At 40.4% G+C, this 19,803-nt stretch overlaps 1 protein-coding gene across 3 annotated transcripts in view; it reads left to right on the forward strand.

Annotated features, from left to right (window-relative positions):
* PDE7B (phosphodiesterase 7B) overlaps positions 1 to 17,602 on the forward strand; it is a 173,859-nt gene extending 156,257 nt beyond the window's left edge. For all 3 annotated transcript variants that reach the window (XM_069851976.1, XM_069851977.1, XM_069851975.1), the window contains 6 exons: positions 460 to 591; positions 6,254 to 6,345; positions 7,201 to 7,345; positions 9,315 to 9,411; positions 12,367 to 12,447; positions 12,983 to 17,602. In XM_069851976.1, the coding sequence (XP_069708077.1) occupies positions 460 to 591; positions 6,254 to 6,345; positions 7,201 to 7,345; positions 9,315 to 9,411; positions 12,367 to 12,447; positions 12,983 to 13,200 (765 nt within the window). In that variant the 3' untranslated portion in view covers positions 13,201 to 17,602. The remainder of the gene's footprint in view (positions 1 to 459; positions 592 to 6,253; positions 6,346 to 7,200; positions 7,346 to 9,314; positions 9,412 to 12,366; positions 12,448 to 12,982) is intronic.
* The last annotated feature ends 2,201 nt before the right edge of the window (positions 17,603 to 19,803 follow it).

Below are 19,803 nucleotides of genomic sequence, written 5' to 3' on the forward strand. Positions count from 1 at the left end.
ACAGCTAGGTTTGAAATTTCAAGTTCATAAACTCTGCATTTTACAGCACAGTGTTGTGCTAGAAAAATGAAGCCTGATCTATTGTTGGTGTTAACTAAATACTGTGTGAAGCAGAGCCCTCATCACATATGCTAACGTGTGTCAACCTGCTGGTATACTTATTTACAGTTTTAAACTGCATCTTCTAGGCTCAGCTCAAGCACTTCTATAACAATAATCATGATAAAAAGATAAGAAATACAGACTGTAAGGAAATACGAGTATATAGTCTGATATCTTTATTATAGTTGTTTGTTCAACAGTCACCTTAAAAATACTGTTTGCAAAATTTATTTTATATTTGCATACAAATGTCTACAAAACTGAGCAATGCTATGATGTCAGCTGGTTTGTTTATTTGCCAAAAATAAAAAAACGTGTTGACTGTTCATATTCTTGTGATTAACATGTGTGATTCAGCTTGCCAACTTCCTTACCCCATCGGATGTCATGCTGGGACTGCTAGCTGCTGCGACTCATGACGTGGATCATCCAGGAGTCAATCAACCCTTTCTGATCAAAACTAAACACCACCTTGCCAGCCTGTACCAGGTAAAACAGCTCATCAAGTTGGTAATATGTAAAATAGCGTCAAAGAGAGTCTAAGCAATTCGTAGTGAACTTGAATCTCAAAATCTGGCAGTGAGGGTGTTTCGATCAAATCAACCTGCAGTTCAGAGTCTGGACAAGTTCAGCCAACCTCCTCACTGGATGTCTCTTCTTACAGCAAAGCTAATACACATGAGAAAGAAGGTGAAAATGTCAGATTTTTGTTGAGGATGTTTTGGCCAAAACAATTGCATGGGTTATTTCCACTGTAGATCATCAAGGGTAAGGAACCGTGGAAAGGAGATGTAAAATCATGCGAGTCAAGTTGTACATCATCTTCCTTCAGTGAGCAAGTAAGCAGCAGGCATGTTCTGAATTGGCATGGCATTCAAAGAAATTTTTGCTTCATGTGGCTGTAGTAAAATTAAATACTTAATGAATACTGCTATTTAAAAAAGAAATAGAATTTAGAGGAAACCAAAGGAAAAGTTGTAGATAGCTGCGTGAACATGCCTAGAGTTATAAAACAGCCACTGTAGGTCACACCACAGGCTGTCCAGACCAATATCCTGTTTCTAAGAGCAGCCAGTAAAAGATTTCAGAGAGAAAGAAACATAGGCCTGAGATAAGTATAGAGTTGTCCTTCACCTGATATACATCCTCCCAGCTCTGGCAAGCAGTACTAGAAGACTTACTGAAATAAAAACATAGGCAGTTCTTGTTCAGAAATAATCAATGAAACCATCCTGCCTGATTTTTGTGGTCCCTTTTGATTGTATTTGTAGTTTTGGCCCAAGGCATTCACTGTAGCTTTTTGTTTTATCTACAACTGTCTTATGGGCGAAATCTTTGCATGTGTGTATACGTTATTATATATGTGTACATCTATTTGTTACATTATACTTAAATATACACACCAGAGCAATGCCATAAATCATTTTAGTTGCACTAAAGTCATAGCTAATAAATAGAGTAGGTATTGATTCTAGCTCTGAAAAGGTCAACTTCAGCCTTTTTAACATAATATTCCAAGGTTAAAATTAATCTAATTGAAGAAGGCTCACTAGTAGCTGTGCACCTTTCTACACATACTTAGCTAACTGGGAGTTGCTGTGGTGTGCTTACTACTTGAAAACAGATTCTCCCTTGTTTTCCCCTACTCAAGCAGTGTTTGGGTTTTCTTGTAAGTGGATTGTGTAACAGTGCAGCTGTCCTGCCCTGAGCCCCAGCATTGTGATGCTCAGACCCTTAAATATGTGTGATTGGCCTCATCACAAGCTGATGCAGCTTATTAAGTCATACCGATACGTGTCTGGTGCCTTTCACTCCAGCCTTTGCTAAATGTCAGGCCAGCTGAGTGGGGAGGGAAAAAACCCAGGGGACTAAGCCGTGGGACTTCGGGAAAGTTTTGTTAAGGGTCCTTTGTAAAGAAGTGGATAGAGCCATTCCACAAAAACCCTAGTCCTATGAAAAAGGCATAAACAACTTCTTCTTAAATTAGTAGTGGGAAGCCATAATAAAAAATAAGGCTGAAAATTCATGCTAGCCTGAAAGAAATGTAAGTAAAATAAAGTATTAGTATCTTGGAGAAGTGGTTTCTGCTCAGCTAACTGGGCTTGAATATTCTTTCAATTGTTGGTTAGAAAAGGCAATGGCAACACAGAAAACACAATCTTTTGACAGCAAATGTAATTTTTAACTATCCTGTTTAGGGGCATTCACTCGCAAGTTTGACTTACGTTATTTTATATAAAATTGATCCCTGATCGTTTCTGAAGATTTCACTAGTATACAGTACATGGGTGCCAATTGAAGTAACAGTGCTGGGAAAAAAAGTGCTGGAAACATTATTAGTCAAAAATTTAGATTTCGTAAATGTTTTTTTAAAAAATAAATTATATTCTTCTCAAGATTAGTGCTTTAACATATGCTTGAAACTGAAACAGAAGGGTTCTAGGGGTTTGTCATTTAAAAAGCAGAGCCACAAAACTACCAGGGCTAATCAGAATAGTGACCAAAGAAAGTAAGTTTTAACATAGCTGGCAGTTGTCTGCCACTATGACAGCAGTAACTGAGACTAAGGGTTATCCATTTATGGTTTCTCTTTGCTCTTGATTACAATTTGAAATCAGAACTTTACATTTGAATCATCTGGAAAAGGGGTCTGCAAAACAAGGTCATTCAGTATTTGACAAAAATGCAAAGTGTTTGGCAGCTTCTGAAGGGCGTGTATGAGGAGAGTCATGTTTCAGGATGATTGAGTGTCATCACCAAGGAGTTCAGAACTTTCAATATTTATTTTCAAATTAAATCCATATTTTATGATGCAGTGTATTTTTTGTAACGTATAGGGTAGTTTCCACAGGAGTCTACTGCGTGTGAGGCACCATAATTTCCCACAAATTAGATGTGACTCATTCAAGTCGCTAGCATTACAAGGACAGATGAGGGTGTAAAAGCTGATGGTAGGGACCTGGAAGTCACTTAGCCTTCTATGAGGACCACAACAGCATTCCTTGTTGTATGATACAGACTTTGCTTCTAAGTAACTTTCATTGGCCATTACAACTGAAAATAAAAGTTTCATAATAAATAATTCATTGTCTTATGTCTCTGTAATCTTAAATGTTACAATTAACTCAAATCCTGGTTGATACGTTTGGCTTTTCCAACATTATTTCAACTTGCCTTGACTGAATGCAGCATAGAACTAAAGATTGCTCAACATGATACAATCCTGCCCACCACATCAAAACTTAACACCAGAAAATGTCATATTCCTTTTTTTTAAGAGAAACTGTATTTACTGAGAGTTAATTATGAATTTCCTAAGAAAACAAATAGCATTGATGTAAAGAAAATGTTATTTTATAACTTCAGTAATAGAGAGTTGAAATCTATCTTTGTCTGGCTCTTAAATGAAGGGTGGTAGTTTAGTAATCTAGAATGGTCACAAACAACATCTGCAGTACAGGTTTCAGAAATCTATGAACAGACACTTTACAGCTTTAATAGAGATGTGTATAAACTAGACATTTATGACAGTTCTACTTTGCAGTCTTCCTTAGAAGCACCATTTCAAATTAAAGTACAATTTTAGGTGGTTAACATTGTGTAGTTAAACCAACTGTTGAATGACTAAGAATGGATGACTAGACTGGAAGAAATTTAGATCACATTCCACTTTTAATTAAAACTGAAGTTTTCTCTGCACCTAGTTAATAGCAAGTCTTGCTCTCTTCATGTTCTTGTTTTCCAAGTGCATATGTCAAGTGTGGTGGTTTGAGTGGCTCAAGTAAAGTCACAGATAAGAGATTTTGTGATAGTCTTAATTAAAAAGACACTTTTTTTCCTCACAGTCCTGAAGTCTGTGTTATAGCAATCCACTAGTTTTAGGCGGTATATCTGACAGAGGCTTCCTAGCATCCAGCATTTAAAAAAAAACTTGTGATATTCAATTCTTTTAAAAAAAAAAAGAAATTATGGGAAGCAAGCTCTGTGGAGATTAGAGCTGAGAACCCCAGCCTGCAAGCCAGCACATAGACTTTTCCCTGCATAGGTTATCTCCCCACCAACCTAGGCAATCAGATAGCTCACGGCAATTAGTCTTAATAAGGCAGTAGAGTGTTCCGAATTGGAATAGCTGACTCTACTAATTGTTGGCAGCAGCTTCAGGGGTTCTGACTGCTTACATTTAAAAGGGGAGTCATATGACTTCATGCTTAGTTGTTGCTTGTTAACTTGACCTTTCCTTTTCCCTCCTCCGTGTACTTTGAGTGTGGGAAACTGGGCAGTAGAGTAGCTTTAAGTTCTCCTTGCAGCAGCTGACAAAGAGCAGTAACTCACAGAAGTGGAATTGCTCTGGGATGGATACCTCAATTTGCTAATTTCCTTTTTCCCTTGAGTAATTCTTAGTTGGATGCAAGGAAATTCTCAGATGCCTACATAGCTCAGCCCTGTTCTGAGTGGCCTTCAGCCTGGCCAGAGAGCAGCTGCATCCATGGAGGGTATTTCCCTGGCTGAGGTAGGTGCTGCTGAAGCAGCTTATTCCAGCAAATAATACTGCCATGCTGGAAGGGATGTGGGGGTACAGTGTGCTTCGAGGGGGATCTCCTCAGACAGGATGCTTTGAAGGTGCAGTCAGACTGGGGATGCAGGAAATGTGCACGCTGGCTCTATCTTATGTGAGCACAAGCCTTCCAAAAAGACAAATTTGATGGTCAGGCAGGGTTTGTCATTTATCTTAGGGTAGGAAGATGGCAGCCTGTGTACTTGCAGTGACTGTTGGTACCAGGATTCAGCTCTGGGATTAGGACAGTGAAAAAAATAAAGAAAACCAATTGTTATGTCCTATTACATTCCCTTATTTTTCTTGGTCAGAGTGCTGGGTTGCAAAAGTCCATCCTGAGATATTTACGCGAAAGGAGAAGAGGGATATTTAAGTTGGCTAATGAACACAATTGCTATAAAATATATTAGGTATTGCATAGCTGATCCTCAGTTCTGAGTCTGTCAGCTCTTCCAAGGACTTAGTCTTTGCATAGTTGGAAAGTTTTGGTGTCAGTTTTGGTTTGGGTGTTTTTCCCCAGTATCTGTGGTTTCTGTTGGGGCTGGTGGGGAGAAGACCAAACATAACCAAAGCAACATATCAGCAATTGTGTGAATTCAAAAAGCAATCAAATATACTGCAGAAAGTATTGTCGTGGCAAGTCGATAAAATTTGCCCTCTTACATGTGCACTAATTTTCAGCACAAAATTTCAAGATAAATACTGACAAGACTATAAAAATGCAAATATGATCTTGGTTACTGGCAATGTTTAGTGTTTCGACAGTCATTAGATATGACAGGATTAAAAAGGAGGGTAGGGAAGCCTTAAGGAGAAAGTACTAATCAGTCCCTCTTGAAAAAGTGGAAGATGTGCATCACATCCAGCAGGAAAGGCAGCACTAATGCAGCTATACCTTAGAGCTGTGGAAATACGTAGAAGGGAGCCAGAGACCAACAGTGGCTAAAGAGAGGGATTCTGAGTTGTTTTCCAGTTGGCAGTGACAGGGTGGAGTCCTCACTCTGCTACCTGTCTAAAAGGTTTAGTTGTGTTTGGGTTGCTTTAATGCAGTGCTCATCTACTGCAAAACCCATGAACTGCTCCAAACTGGGATCAGATGCCGTAACTCCCCTGAGAGCGTCTCTATTGCTAGGTGACAGTCATCTTCAGTGTATGTTGTGGATAACTGAGGACTTTGCCATTCACCAAGGGAAATTTTTTGTTTTCTTTTTCCTGTCTGCTCTGCATTCAAACTGTAGAAACTGAGAAATCAACCTGGAATCAGTAGGAGGTGAAAGTATGAATTTGCACTCCTGTTTTAATTAATTTGTTAATAAATCTCTTGAAAAGCAAGCTACCTCCCACTCAGATGAGATTAGCTCCTATGTTCACAGCAGGGCTCAAAAACAGTAGAACAGGGCTCTAGGGCTGACCTTAGCGAGGCAATGTAGAAGCATGAGGTGCCTAACTCTAGAAATCCAGGCCAATTCCTCAAATCAAAAGGGTGGCTAAAAAGCACTCATTTTAGGCTCGCGCACTTCCAAGCAGCTCTAGGAATCATGTTGGGTGGCAAATCAGTATCTGTACCACCTGAAATTCATTTTTTTTTCTCCCTAGAACGTTTCAGTGCTAGAAAATCATCACTGGCGATCTACAATAGGCATGCTTCGAGAGTCACGGCTTCTCACCCATCTGCCCAAGGAGGTGACGTAAGTGTCTGCTGGAGGAAATGCATCACAAACTATTGCATGGCTTCCTTCATTCTTCTTATGAGGACAGTGGCAAAGAGGTGCAGGCTTCAGAATAGGGTGAACTCCTGCCCTCTCTTGGGGCCATTATGAAATCATGAGACAAAGTTATACAGCAGAAGTACTTTCTAAGACGTTGCCACTTCTGCAGCATTGGAATAGCCACTGCCAATGGCAGGAGCATTGGGAGTCCCAGCAGGAAATGAACCTTTTCAGATCCATTGTTGACATTTTTTGTTTTACATAGAACCAACCAAATATAGAAATATTTAGTGATTAAAAAGCATGAAATAGAGAGAAGTAAACAGCCTGCAATGCTAGGTTTTGATCACAGATGACCTTACCAAGAATACAAACAAGTTACCTAGAAGCTATAAGCACCTTACCCCTCTAGAAATCATTTGCATCATACTGACAACTGCAGTCCTACTTCAAAGGACATCAGTCCTTTACAACTTCAGCTGCAACTTTTAAATTGCTATATTCAGCACCCAGCTGAAGCAAGATGTGACCATTTTTCTAGATGCATCACGTTTGTTTGGGGGTTTTGTTTCACTTTCCTAGCACTTTTTAGAAGCTTTCAGAACTATCTTTGTCAATATTTTTCTACATTATCTATTCCTCCTGAACTCATTTAGGCTGCTGGAACAGTAGTACCCTACAAACCCCAGAAGAGACTGAACAGACTAAACAGATCAGACTGGATCTATAACGAAAGGGGAAGCTTTATGCTAGCTACATTCCACAGCAAGTGGTTTTGAGCTACTGATGTTCAACAGTTGCATGACTGAAGGGGCTTATTTTCCTTAACTGCAGACAGGACATCGAGCAGCAGTTGGGCTCCCTGATCCTGGCAACAGACATCAACAGACAGAATGAGTTTTTGATCCGTCTGAAATCTCACCTTGACAATCAGGATTTGAGGCTGGAGGATGCACAAGACAGACATTTTATGCTTCAGGTAACTAAAAAATATTTTTCTACTATTGCTTTTTATTCATTTTTCAAGTCACGGTATTTCCTAGTATACGTTCAAAGACCATATGATAACGTGTCTAGACTTAGCATCTTCTTATCTATCACCATAAACTCTTTGCTTCAGCCACTTGGCATATCAGGCAAGCATAAAGTGTCTTCGCTATTTTCTTATGTAATTTCCTTGAGTTAAAAAACTGTGAATGCAACAGATACAAGAGAGTGTCAGATGCTGAGAAATGAAGATAAGCTATTAATAACTTCATTTCCAGACTGCTGCTTATCTTTCCAGGTAGTGCTTCAATTATATTTCCTCTTCTGGTAAATGTCACTTCACCATGTTATTTCCTAGCACCGCGCAGGAGAGCCCCCTGGTCAGTGTTGTTTCCAAGACAGCCTTGGGTGCCCAAGTCCCATTCGGGAATGGATGTTCAGAAACTGCCTTTACACAGGCAATTGTTGCCATGGCAGCAGGTGCTTCTCTATTGGATCTATGCAGCTAATGAGGAAACCATGTTTTATTTAAAAAACAGATAGATTCAAACTGGTTCTTCCACCTAAACTGCCATCAATAACAGGCTCTTCAGAATAAATCTCTACCTATTAAAGCATTTTTGTGATTAAAGTAGCTGCGTATACATGCTTCTTAGGAGAAATTACATTGGTTTCTCTCTTGAATACATAAAGCAGTTTTAAGTAATAGTTATCATTAATAAAACAAACATGTTCATGTTATCACTTTGTCAAGATTCCAGGAAAGGTGACAGCTGCAAAGAAAGAAGTGTGTTCTGTTAATTCTTCCCCCTCCACCAGCATGGGAAATGTAGTAATCTGCTTGTCTCCATGAAAAACTGTCTTCTGTCAGATTCCTTGCGTGGACCACGCAGGGCAGAGCAATAGGCTTACAGATTAGGCAAGAAAGTTGTGCAAATGCCAAAGGCACAGATCTCAACTATGGCAAAAAGTTTCTTATGCACTTTCTTGAAGATAGGACCCAGGGCACAGAGATGGTGAAATTTATTTTTCTGGTAGTTTAGCTGTGGAAGAAGAAAGGATATAAAATGTCAAGAAAACTTGATTGATCAGGATGAGTTAAAGAATATTTGACATGTTCTTGTAACAGACTGTAACACTAAGGCTAATCAATTTAATCGAGAAAGAAGGAGACTTGGAGACTTCCCTCCTCTAGTTCACAGGTCTGAATTTATAAAGGAAATATTTCTATTTTCCTCCCAGGTGCCAGAATGATTTCTGACCTCTGTCAGGCAAACTGACTGTATTTGATCTGTGAAGAAACAAGGCACATGACATCTTGTTCCAAGGCAGAAAGGCAGACAGACTATTACATGGTTTACTTTTCTGAAGTAGTTGCTTGATTTTAAAAACCTCCTGCCCTCCTATATTCATTCCTCTGCAAAGCGCTTAAAAGTATTAGTTAACTGAGTGAAACCAAGCCATGGGGAGTGCAGAGAACCCTGTACTTAGCTTTGTAAACAAAAATATGCAGACATTAAGTGTGACTGAAGTATATACAAGGTCACTCACTGAGACCGCAGAGAAATTATGCCCAAATAGTCATACACCAGCTTGGCTCTTCTCTTCCTTGCCATCAGCTGTGGATGCTGAGCCAGGCAGTCAGCAGGAGCCAGCCTCAGGCTTTTGTTGGCTTATTACTTGCAAGGAATATCCAAAAGACTTCCCAGCCTTGGAATTTGGCCCTCCTCTTGTTCTCACTACGCTAAAGCGGAGGGCTGAATGAAAGTTTTGTTTGTGGCTTAAATAAATGTTCTTTCCTCAGAAGGCTTATTTGGGTGAGGCTGAGTCTCTAAAAGGTGTTCTTAACCCTTCCCAGCATTCCTGGTGAGGCTTGAGAGTTTCGTGGCTGCAAGTTTGCTGCTGAAGTACTGCTAGACGCTGATTTGTCTTCTCACCACTACTTTTCTCTTTGCTTTCAGATTGCGCTCAAGTGCGCTGACATTTGCAACCCTTGCCGACTCTGGGATCTGAGCAAACAGTGGAGCGAACGGGTCTGCGAAGAGTTTTACCGGCAAGGTCAGTCCCTTCACATGCAGCAGTCCCCTTTCACCATGGCTTTCCAGGCTTTTTGTGCGATGAGACAGAGGGAGCATTCAGCCTACCCAGTTTGCCTTGAAATGCCCCTCAAGAATGGGCGGTTGAAGAGATACTCTACCTCATTTGAAAAGGAAGGAACAAAAAAGCAGCAAGTATTCCTTTGCCCTAGCTGTTCCTGTAGTAGCATCAGGCAGGAATCTGGGGTGATCTGCTGTGCCTCAGTACTTGAATTCAGCTGGCGAGCCTACGGATGGATTCTTCTCTGAGAACCCTCCAATCACTGTTAGTTTTTCTGAGCTGGAATGGTGCCAGGGCAACACTGCACCAAACTCCTACCCACTGTCCACTGTGTTTTATCTCGCTTTTCATGCTCCTGTTACAACTCTGATGGGAGACGTACCCTCGCTGTTTCCCAAATATAACACATTCTTCTGCACACAAATGCAGATAAAGGTTTCAAACACAGTTCCCAGCATGCCAGGCTCTTCTAAGTCTGTTGAAAGGGCCAAAGTAGGCAAACCAAAGCTCGGCTAGGACCTATTGCAAATGTTTTCAAACCCCTGCAGAGAGTGCAGTCAGTCAGGGTTTTTCTTAAACACAGTAATTACACCATTTGGCTCTATCTGCATAGGCAAGGTCATGCTGTGCTATAACACAGGGTGCAGCAGAGTTTAATCACCACTAAATTCTTTGTTCAGAGCATCCTGAGAGCTGAAGGCAAGTGGTACAAACACTGGAAGAGCACATAACGAAGTTCTGAATTCATTTAAAATTCTGCAATACAAACTTAAGCCACGTTTGAGCTGGTACCTAGTAAAAAACAGCCAACCTTAACTAATTTGCAGCAATGTTTGCATGATGGCATAGGGAAATGCAGTCTCTGTAGCAGGACAGGTGATTGGTGTCCAGATGGCAACAGCAGCTTCATCTGGAGTGAATGAGATTCCCTGAGCTACTTTACTGCTGAATTCTTCTATCCATCAAGCTTGTGATTCTCTGTGACCACTCCAGCATATGCATGATCATTGCTATTGATTACCTTCAACTACATAAAAAAAACATCTCCTAACTGTCTCAGCTGTGTGCAGAAGACTGTCTTGTGTGACCATTTCTGCATTTGCAGTCATAGTTTCTACTGAGTGTTTATAAGCATGTTCTCGATGCCAAATATAGTAATTCTGCAGCAGAGGCGGTCTGAGATGGCATCTGGAGTGAGCAGATCCCCCAGCCAAGCTGTTCTCCAACAATTTGAAACATGCTGTGAGGTCAGTCACAAGCAGACGCTCCCTGCATATGTCTTCAGGGCTGTTTACACCTGAAGACTTCCTGTTCCAATGAGTCAAATACTGTGTCATGAAGGTTGCTAGGAGTTTGGCCAACCACTTCATTTCAAGTCCAACTGCTGTCTTGAGTCAGTCCTGTGCAGGTGACTCTTGGGACTTCATGACCCACAGAGGGAATTAGTGATTTAAGTTCAGTGCAGCAGCAAAGGCTTGTACCTGATACCCAGTTATACCACAGTTAGAAAACAAAACTTTTAATTTCATCCTTTTTCATAGAATCATAGAATGGTTTGGGTTGGAAAGGACCTTAAAGCGCATCCAGTTCCATTGCCCCTGCAATGGGCAGGGACACCTCCCACCAGACCAGGCTGCCCCCATACAACTTGGCCTTGAACACCTCCAGGGATGGGGCAGCCACAGCTTCCCTGGGCAACCTGTGCCGGTGCCTCACCCCCAGTCGTGAAGAATTTATTCCTAATGTCTAATCTAAATCTTCCCCATCCAATTTAAAGCCATTCCCCCTCATCCTAACACTACAAGCCTTTGTAAACAGTCCTTTCCCAGCTTTTTTGTAGGCTCCCTTTAGGTACCGGAAGGCCAATCTAAGGTGTCCCCGGAGCCTTCTCTTCTCCAGGCTGAACAACTCCAACTCTCTCAGCCTGTCCTCATATAGGAGGTGCTCCAGCACTCTGATCATCTTCGTGGCCCTCTTCTGGACCCATTCCAACAGTTCTTTATCCTTCTTTTGCTGGGGATTCAGAACTGGACACCATACTCCAGGTGAGGTCTCACAAGAGCATAGTGGAGGGGGAAATCACCTCCCTCAACCTGCTGGCCACACTTCTTTTGATGCAGCTCAGGATACAGTTGTCCTTATGGCCTCCAGGCACACATTGACGACTCATGTTGAGCTTCTCATCAATCAGCACCCCTCAAGTCCTTCTCCGCAGGTCTGCTTTCAATCATCTCCTCCCCCTATCCTGTATTGAAACCATGGATTGCCCCAACCCAGGTGTAGGACCTTGCACTTGGCCTTGCTGAACCTCATGAGGTTTACACAGGCCCACTTCTTTAGCTTATCCAGGTCCCTCTGGATGAGGGACATTTATAAGGTGAATACTATAGCTCTTTTTCCACGTTTATTACTTGAATTCTATAGCTCCTGACACATAAACTCATGTTGCCCAAGCCTGTGCTTTGGCCCTTGTTATTTGTTAGGGCAGACACAGCTGACCTGCCAGGCTCCATCGTGCTGCCCAACTCACACTACAATACTACTGGAGATTAATTTCTTGTAAAGTATATATTCTACCTTTTTTTTCACAGGAAGACATTTGAACATGAAGTAACTGAACTAGAGTGTCCTGAAAATATTTCATGTGAGAGAAACTGTTTTTAAAGTTAAGGTCTTCAGAATATGTAAGTGGTCAGATTAAGTGTTCATTTAGAAGTCACCTGTCCTTAGTGAGATTTTCCTTTGTGTGCACACTCAGTTTCTCTGATAGCTGAAACAAAGTCAAAAAATGAAGGTATTTAGACATTTAACATGGTCAGCTGCTCAAATCCGCACATTTGTAGTCACTGCAAGACTCTGACATCGGTATGGAGAAGAGAGATCAGTGGCAGGACATTGTTTTCTTTTTTTTTGCAGGTGACCTGGAACAAAAATTTGAACTGGAAATAAGCCCCCTTTGTAATCAACAGAAGGATACAATACCAAGCATACAGATCGGCAAGTATTAGTTTCGTTGTCATCTCTCCGTGTTTATTTCAGTATGGCACAAGCTCAAAGAGAAACTTTTCTTTTTCTCTCAATCTAGTTTTTTTAACAATAAGAATTGTAGGTACCGTAAGAGCTTATGATTCACATTCTAGATAAAAATATTCAAAAAGAAACCTATCTAAGCCAAATATTGAATAGAAAGACAAAGGAGTCATTGCATAGGGAAAAAAGGAGGTCATTCTAATATCTGCAGAAAAGAATCACAGCCAGCACTTGTGATTACAGACCAGTTACTTTCTCGTCTGAAATCTCCTCAGAAAAGGATGTTGTCTCTCACAGATTTTACTGTTAAACACAGATAGAGCCACATCTTGTTACTTGCTCTGTTGAAAAGCTATGATTTCAAAAGAAGTTGATGGCTGTTTGAGGTGTCATCTGAGTTTTTGCCACTTATATTGCTACATTCTCTCGAGGCACTCTATGGGGCAATGCACTCAGGGAATTAGTTTGTTCTTTACCTGCTGTCCTTTGTGTTTTTCCCCAGGGTTCATGACATACATCGTAGAGCCACTCTTTGAGAAGTGGGCCCAGTTTACAGGTGATACCCCCCTATCTGAAAATATGCTAAACCATCTCAGGAGGAACAAGGCCAAGTGGAGGAGTTTGCTCCACAAGCAACACAGCAGTAGTAGGAGCAATGACCACTCAGGTCAAGTGACTGGCAGCCAAGAACAGACTTTAAATGAAGAAGAGACTCCTTAGTGGAAGCTTTGCACTTTTCCGTATAGCACTGCTATCTCTGTCTTGATCACAGCAGCAAACAAAATCCTGGGGAGGTAGGAACCTGTTGTCAAGACCCTGGAAAGGGAAAAAGTGTTGAAGCAGAAGATGCAAGGGTTCTCACTAACAAGCCTGCGGTTCTGCTAGATTCCCTTCTGGATCTCCTTCATGGTCCTCTCCCCACTCTTTGTTCTGCATATGCCTGATGTCATTCGTCCCTTCTGATCATGAACTGCCTCAATGCGGAGTCCCAGTGAGCAGTACTGAAGCTGGGCTGGTTACAGCTGCCATGAAGCAGGAAGGATTACTGAGAGAACAGGGGAGACAGAGGTACTCTTGGTTAGATATACAGCTACCATGAGTCATACTGTGACATATGTATATAGGCCCAGAGCACCATATGCTTTCCAGGCTGGCAGCTGGGCTGCGCATTAAACCACCAGCATCTTCAGCATCCAGAGGACACTGGCTGAGTGAGTCAGCCCTCACGGAGGGCAGAGGGAGTCTGGTTATTTTAGTAATTAAAAAAAAAAACAAACCCTTTTTAACTTTTGTATTCTGTGCACTAAACACCAGATCTATAAAACTTGGACTGAAGATACTTTCCATGTACACAACTCCAGTGTAACAAGGCTCATTTTGGTAATCATTTTTATGCCACTTTGGATAAAAGACAGGCATCTTCTCATTGCAAGGAACAATATGCCCTCGCAAACGAAAGGGAAGGTGTTGTGCAGTCTAAACCTTTGAAACACAAACAGATCTATCTTTTGAGTACTGTTTCAAGTAACATGTTTATATTCATGTGTGTACAGTCTCTGTAAATACAAACTGCTACTGATTCCCATGCCAAAATACTGGAGTACTGTGGGATTGCTACCTGTAAAAACATTGGCACTGTGAACAGAATACTGTTTTAATACAAGAGAAAGCATTTGTAAATATGGTATAGAGTTTATTAATATACACCATTGTTTGTGGATAAAAGCCTTAACTTTTAGCATCCTTCATCTTCTGATAGCTGCCAAAATCATATGATCACAAGGTATGGTTCTGAACTGCCTTTCCACTATCCAAGGTGTATCAAAGGTCATTGAGGAATGAAGTCTGGCAGGATAACTTCTTGAAAACTTCAAACACATTCCATATGGGTCCGTGTTGTTAATCCATGGCACCTTGCACATTTGGTTTAGGCAAGAGCTTCACATAGCCTGAAGTTTAAGTTCAAAAAAAAAACCAAAGCCCACAGCAACACCACATAATTCTACAGTTCAACCGGATTACCATTTATTTAAGAGTGTGAATTTTTATTAAATAGCTTAGTGATCTAAAAAGCACGACATTCTAATATTTCTTGAGTCCAGTTGTTTTCTTGAGTGATATTGCAGTGTAGCTGATTTTTACCCCACATTCCCTTCTTAGATAGCCAGCATCAAATTATTTTTTCATTCATGTTTCTCTTTTCATTAATACTTCAACTGACTTTTAGATCAGTCGCACCCGATGAAGGAAAAAATGCATTTTAGTCAAACAGTTAAGAAAAATCCTCTTAACTATCGTAGTAGCTGAGGAATTTTCTGTGGTCTCATGCTTGGCCTTATCTATGCCATGAACAACCTCAGTTCAGATAACTTCTGTAAAACTTTCTTTAAGCTTCTATCTTTTCAATGAGATTGTATTCTCTGACACTACTGCATTGCACCAAAGTGATTGTCCCCTCTTCCTCTACCCCCAGAAAAATCAATTGCACTTACTTAGGTGAAGTATGGTGATGTTGTAAGCCCCCAGTACATCAGATCTGTGTAGCTGTTTTCCAAAAGAGCTAGCAGATATGACCATATAATCATGTTTGAATATGAATACATTGGAGAGGCCAACAAAGAAAGAGCTATTTAAGTTGGTGTTTGAGAAAGATAATATTTAGTCATAAAAGTGCAAGGGGAGATATGATAGAATTTTTCTCAATTACTGGGAATATTGACCTTACTAGACAAAGTGGTTTTGCTCATAAGGTGACTACTATGTTTAAAGGGAAATGAAAAGCTTAAATTTTAGTAAAGGATGTTTTACGCTACAAATTTAGTGGACATTTATCTTCAGGAAAAGAGACTGAAACCCAGTGGAATAGGAAGTTGGAGATCCCTCTGAGAACACAAAGCATCCCAAGAACATAGGTTTTTTTCTTCTCTGCTCTCATGTAATCTATAAGCAGTAGAAAATATTTTTCCTCCCTTTTCTAAATGGGATTCAGATCAGAAAGTACTATAACAAGCAAAGAGAGAGAGTTGTAGTAGAATAAAATTATTTCTAACTATAGGACATAAATGTCTTTTTAAGCACCTGATGGTGGAGGTGGGAGCATCACAACTTTGCAGCTTTTTAGGTGTGTGTTTCCTTCTCCTAACAGGTTTAGGACAATTATTAGGACATTACATGAACAGTGTAATGTACTGCTTAGAAGCACTTAAATACATACAAACAGATCTATTTTCCCTTGTTTTGTCTTTTTGCTGAGAAATGGAAGCCATTTTCCCATCTAGTTCAAAGAATTTTTTTTTAAAATGTTCTGAAGTTTAGTTAAACAAACATGGTGTCTAGCAGCATAAAAAGCTCTTGACAGATACATTATTGAGCTGTTTCTGAGGAGCTTCCAGGAAACGGGTCCAACAGGAAAGCTTAGGTACAAATCAAGTTCGGTTATAGCTACAGTAAAACCCAGATCTTTTTTGTAATTAGAGCCTACAGGGTCCATTATGAGTCTGCTCTTACCAAGTTAAAACTTAGCAACTTTGAAAAGCTGCTTTTAAAGTGAACAGGCTGTGAGGTTTTTTGGTGCACTGGACATCCTTACTGGATTTCAATGACCTTGTCTAATGAAACAATGCTTGAAATAATAGGTTCTGGGTGGATCGAGAAATGCTTCTGTACTTGTAAGCCAAACCCATTACACAAGCTTGGGTCTGGGCCAGTTTGCCTCAGGTGCTCTAGATGAAAGTATGCTGGAAAGTTAGCCTCTGGCAGCAGATGTCTGGCAGCCAAATTCACTGGGGTCTGTAATGCAAAATGGTACTGTTTGATTTCCCAGCCAAACCACACCCAATACAGCACGTCCTACAGCACCAGTGCTCGGTATATACGGTTGTGGCATGTATTTGGTATTCTGTAGTCTGGGGGACATTTCTGTACTGGTATTTCTCCCCAAGATGCCAACAGAATGCTAGATACACAGAAAATAAAAACATCTATGTAGATAATACAGATTTTTGTCTTGTCAGCACTGTTACAGCCACATTACAGAAAGCCCTTGTAAATAGTTTTCTTATTGGGCCAGTGCAGCTAAAAGATTTGTTTTAAAACTGAGTTAGGTTTTTCATATAAGAAAGGAAGCAGAAAACTGCTAAAAGCGGGAGTTTAAACACTTTCATACCTTACAAATATATTTCATTAGATTAAAACCTAGTTTCTTTAAACGCAAGTTTCATGCCATGAAATGGGAAAATTCTGTATAAATAACACTAATAACATAACAAAAGAGAGTGATGATAAGTGGAACTTCTAGACTGACTGAAATAATGCATATGTATGCTTTTTTGTTAAGTAAAGATTTGCCTACCTTTGGCTTCTTAAGTGTCAGTGTTCCAGACACCAACCAAAAGGGGGAAGAAGGACCGCTGAAAATGTGTACATTTAAAATACAGAAACAGAGCAGAGATTAAGTAGAGTCTATGAAAGAAAAAAAAACCACATGATCTGCAGTTGTATGTAATCTGCAACGTCGGCCAATCATCCTTATATAAACGATTGGTTTTCATGAAGAAAATCAAAGTCTCCCCAAATGATCAGTGAGAAGGCTGCTACCAGAATAAATGAGATAAACCCATTTTCCCACTGCATAGCTATCTCACCAGCTTTTCCAGTCTGTGGTTGAAATGTCTGTTAAAAGTTTCCAACAAAACAGAGACAGAATGCATACTAGCCCTTCCAAACTGAGTTGCCTTGGAAAGGAGAAAGACCCAAGTAGTTTTAATTTTATTTTCAGGTATCAGGGTGCCAGCCATAATTTATAGCCTTGTATTTTTAAAGCCACTCAGCTGAGCTGTCCATAAAGTACTCCCATTCCCCTGCTGATGCCACCATCGCCGGCTCATGGCCCACAAAAAATATCAGTGCTTAAGTTTGAATTAAGATCCTGCAAATCCAAAAAAGCCACTTCAAAACACAAATCCTAGGCAAGCTCATGCCATGAATATGTATCCAAATTACTTTGATTGGTGCAAACTATTATTCTATTATTTGTTTCTATAATCCATCCAATATTTTAGGTACATAAAGTTTAAGTGAAGAGCATAAGTTTGACTTGGATGTAAAAATATATTCTGCTTATCTTTAAATTCAAGATTGTATATGTCATGTTTATTGTAAAGCATTTTATATATACATATTCACATATCTTATACGAGTCTATGGGCCAAACACTGGTCCCACCAACTTCACTGGGACCAAGAATCAGCCCCCATATGTGCGTGTATATGCCATATGCATCATTCTGAAAGGAAGCACTAGATTGTGTGAAAATGCTGTGACTGCTATGCAGTGATGCCAAGAGACTTAACTGTATCTTTTTTAACATACTGCTGTAAGTATTCATCATGTCAAAGAATGACAACTAATAAAAAAAAAGAATAAAAGAATGAAGTGTCCAAAGTTCTTTAGTGGAACTACTTGATTGAAAGCATCTCCTTAGTTTGCAGGAGACATTCTGGTTTGGCAAGGCCACAGAAGTCCTGCTGCATGTATCCTCCCCCTGCCTCTCTTTCCTACCAACAAAATAATCCCTTCCCTAGTGCACTGTTTCTGAGAACTTTTCTCTAAATTTACACCCTTAGCAGAATTTAAATGGAGTTACCAGCAAATGAAGTCTTCCCATATCTTTTCCCTAAACATATAATAGAAGGAGCTTCAAACCCCAGGGAAAACATTTCCCTTTCAAATAAAGAAGAGGGAGTTGTCTTTTACTATTTTTTCAGTTCCAGTAGCTAGTTCTCCATTGTCATTGGTCAATTTTAATCTCCATTTTCTCATTTCTCAGTTGCAGACAACGTTATGTGTATCATAGAATCATAAGGTTGGAAAAGACCTTGGAGATCATCAGCTCCAACCAGAACTGTCTCAGTCATGTCCCCAAGCACCTCATCTACCCACCTTTTAAACACCTACAGAGATGGCGACTCAACCACCTCCCTGGGCAGCCTTTTCCAGTGCTTGATTACCCTTTTCTGTGAAGAAATTTTTCCTAATGTCCAATCTTGTGCAACACAACGAAGGCTTGTGAAGTTTAAATGAAAATATGAGAAATACTGACATTCTACACCAATAAGTATCTCAATGTGAGAGATACCTGTCATTGCTGGTGGTCTTCCACCACTGCAGGGACTCTTATTCTTGACTTTGATACATTTCTGAAGCCAGAATTTATTTGCACCTCAAAGTCTTCAGCAACAGCACTCACATAGTTTGCGAAGAGTGAATGCTACAGTTGAACTGAATATAGGAGCTCAAGATAGATTTGGTTTCAGTGCTATTTAGCTGATATTTTAAATTCACTTTCTTAAAATAAAAAAAACCCACACACCTTTAGAATTATAACAGTGTTTTCATGTGTCCCTTGGGTGCAAACTGAATTGCTGAATGGAGTCTAGACTGAAGCTGCTTAGAGATCTCTCCTGCATATGGATGAGTTGTGATCATTCTCTCCAGGAGTTTTACATAGTCAGCATGGAAAAACCACTCACAATTTTCCACAATGTATTTAACTAGTAGTGTTATTTTCAAACAAAGCTAAGTCAATACATTTTTCTATGTCCCTAGATATTGAAGGGGCCTAAGAGACATCTCTGCACAGGTGCTTTCTGTATGGATGATGCTGGTGCTTAATGGTTCCATACAAATCACAGAATGATAGAATCATTAGGTTGGAAAAGGCCTTAGAGATCATCGACTCCAACTGTACCTGACTACTACTAAATGATGTCCCCAAGCACCTCATCTACCTGCTTTTTAAATACCTCTATGGGTAGTGACTAAATCACCTCCCTGGGAAGCCTGTTGCGGTGCTTGATAACCCTTTCAGTGAAGAAATTTCCCTAATGTCCAATCTGAACTTCCCCTGACACAGCTCGATGCCATTCCCTCTAGTCCTATCACCTATCACCTTGGCAGAAGAAACCAACACCCTCCTCTCTGCAACCTTCTTTTAGGTGGTTGTAGAGAGTGATAAGATTTCCCCTCAGCCTCCTCTTCCCCAGGCTAAACAACCCCAGTTCCCTCAATCGCTCTTCATAAGACTTGTTTTCCATCCCTTTCACCAGTTTTGTTGCTTTTCTCTGGACGTGGCCCAGAGCCTTAATGTCTCTCTTACAGTGAAGGACCCAAAATTGAACACGGTATTCGAGGTGTGGTCTCACCAGTGCCGAGTACAGGGGGAGATTCACTTCCCTGGTCCTGCTGGCCACAGTGTTTCTGATACAAGAAAGATGCCATTGGCCTTCTTGGCCACCTGGGCACACTGCTGGCTCATGTTCAGTC

Source organism: Phaenicophaeus curvirostris, chromosome 2, assembly GCF_032191515.1.
Source record: "Phaenicophaeus curvirostris isolate KB17595 chromosome 2, BPBGC_Pcur_1.0, whole genome shotgun sequence".
In the NCBI taxonomy this organism is placed as follows: Eukaryota; Metazoa; Chordata; class Aves; order Cuculiformes; family Cuculidae; genus Phaenicophaeus; species Phaenicophaeus curvirostris.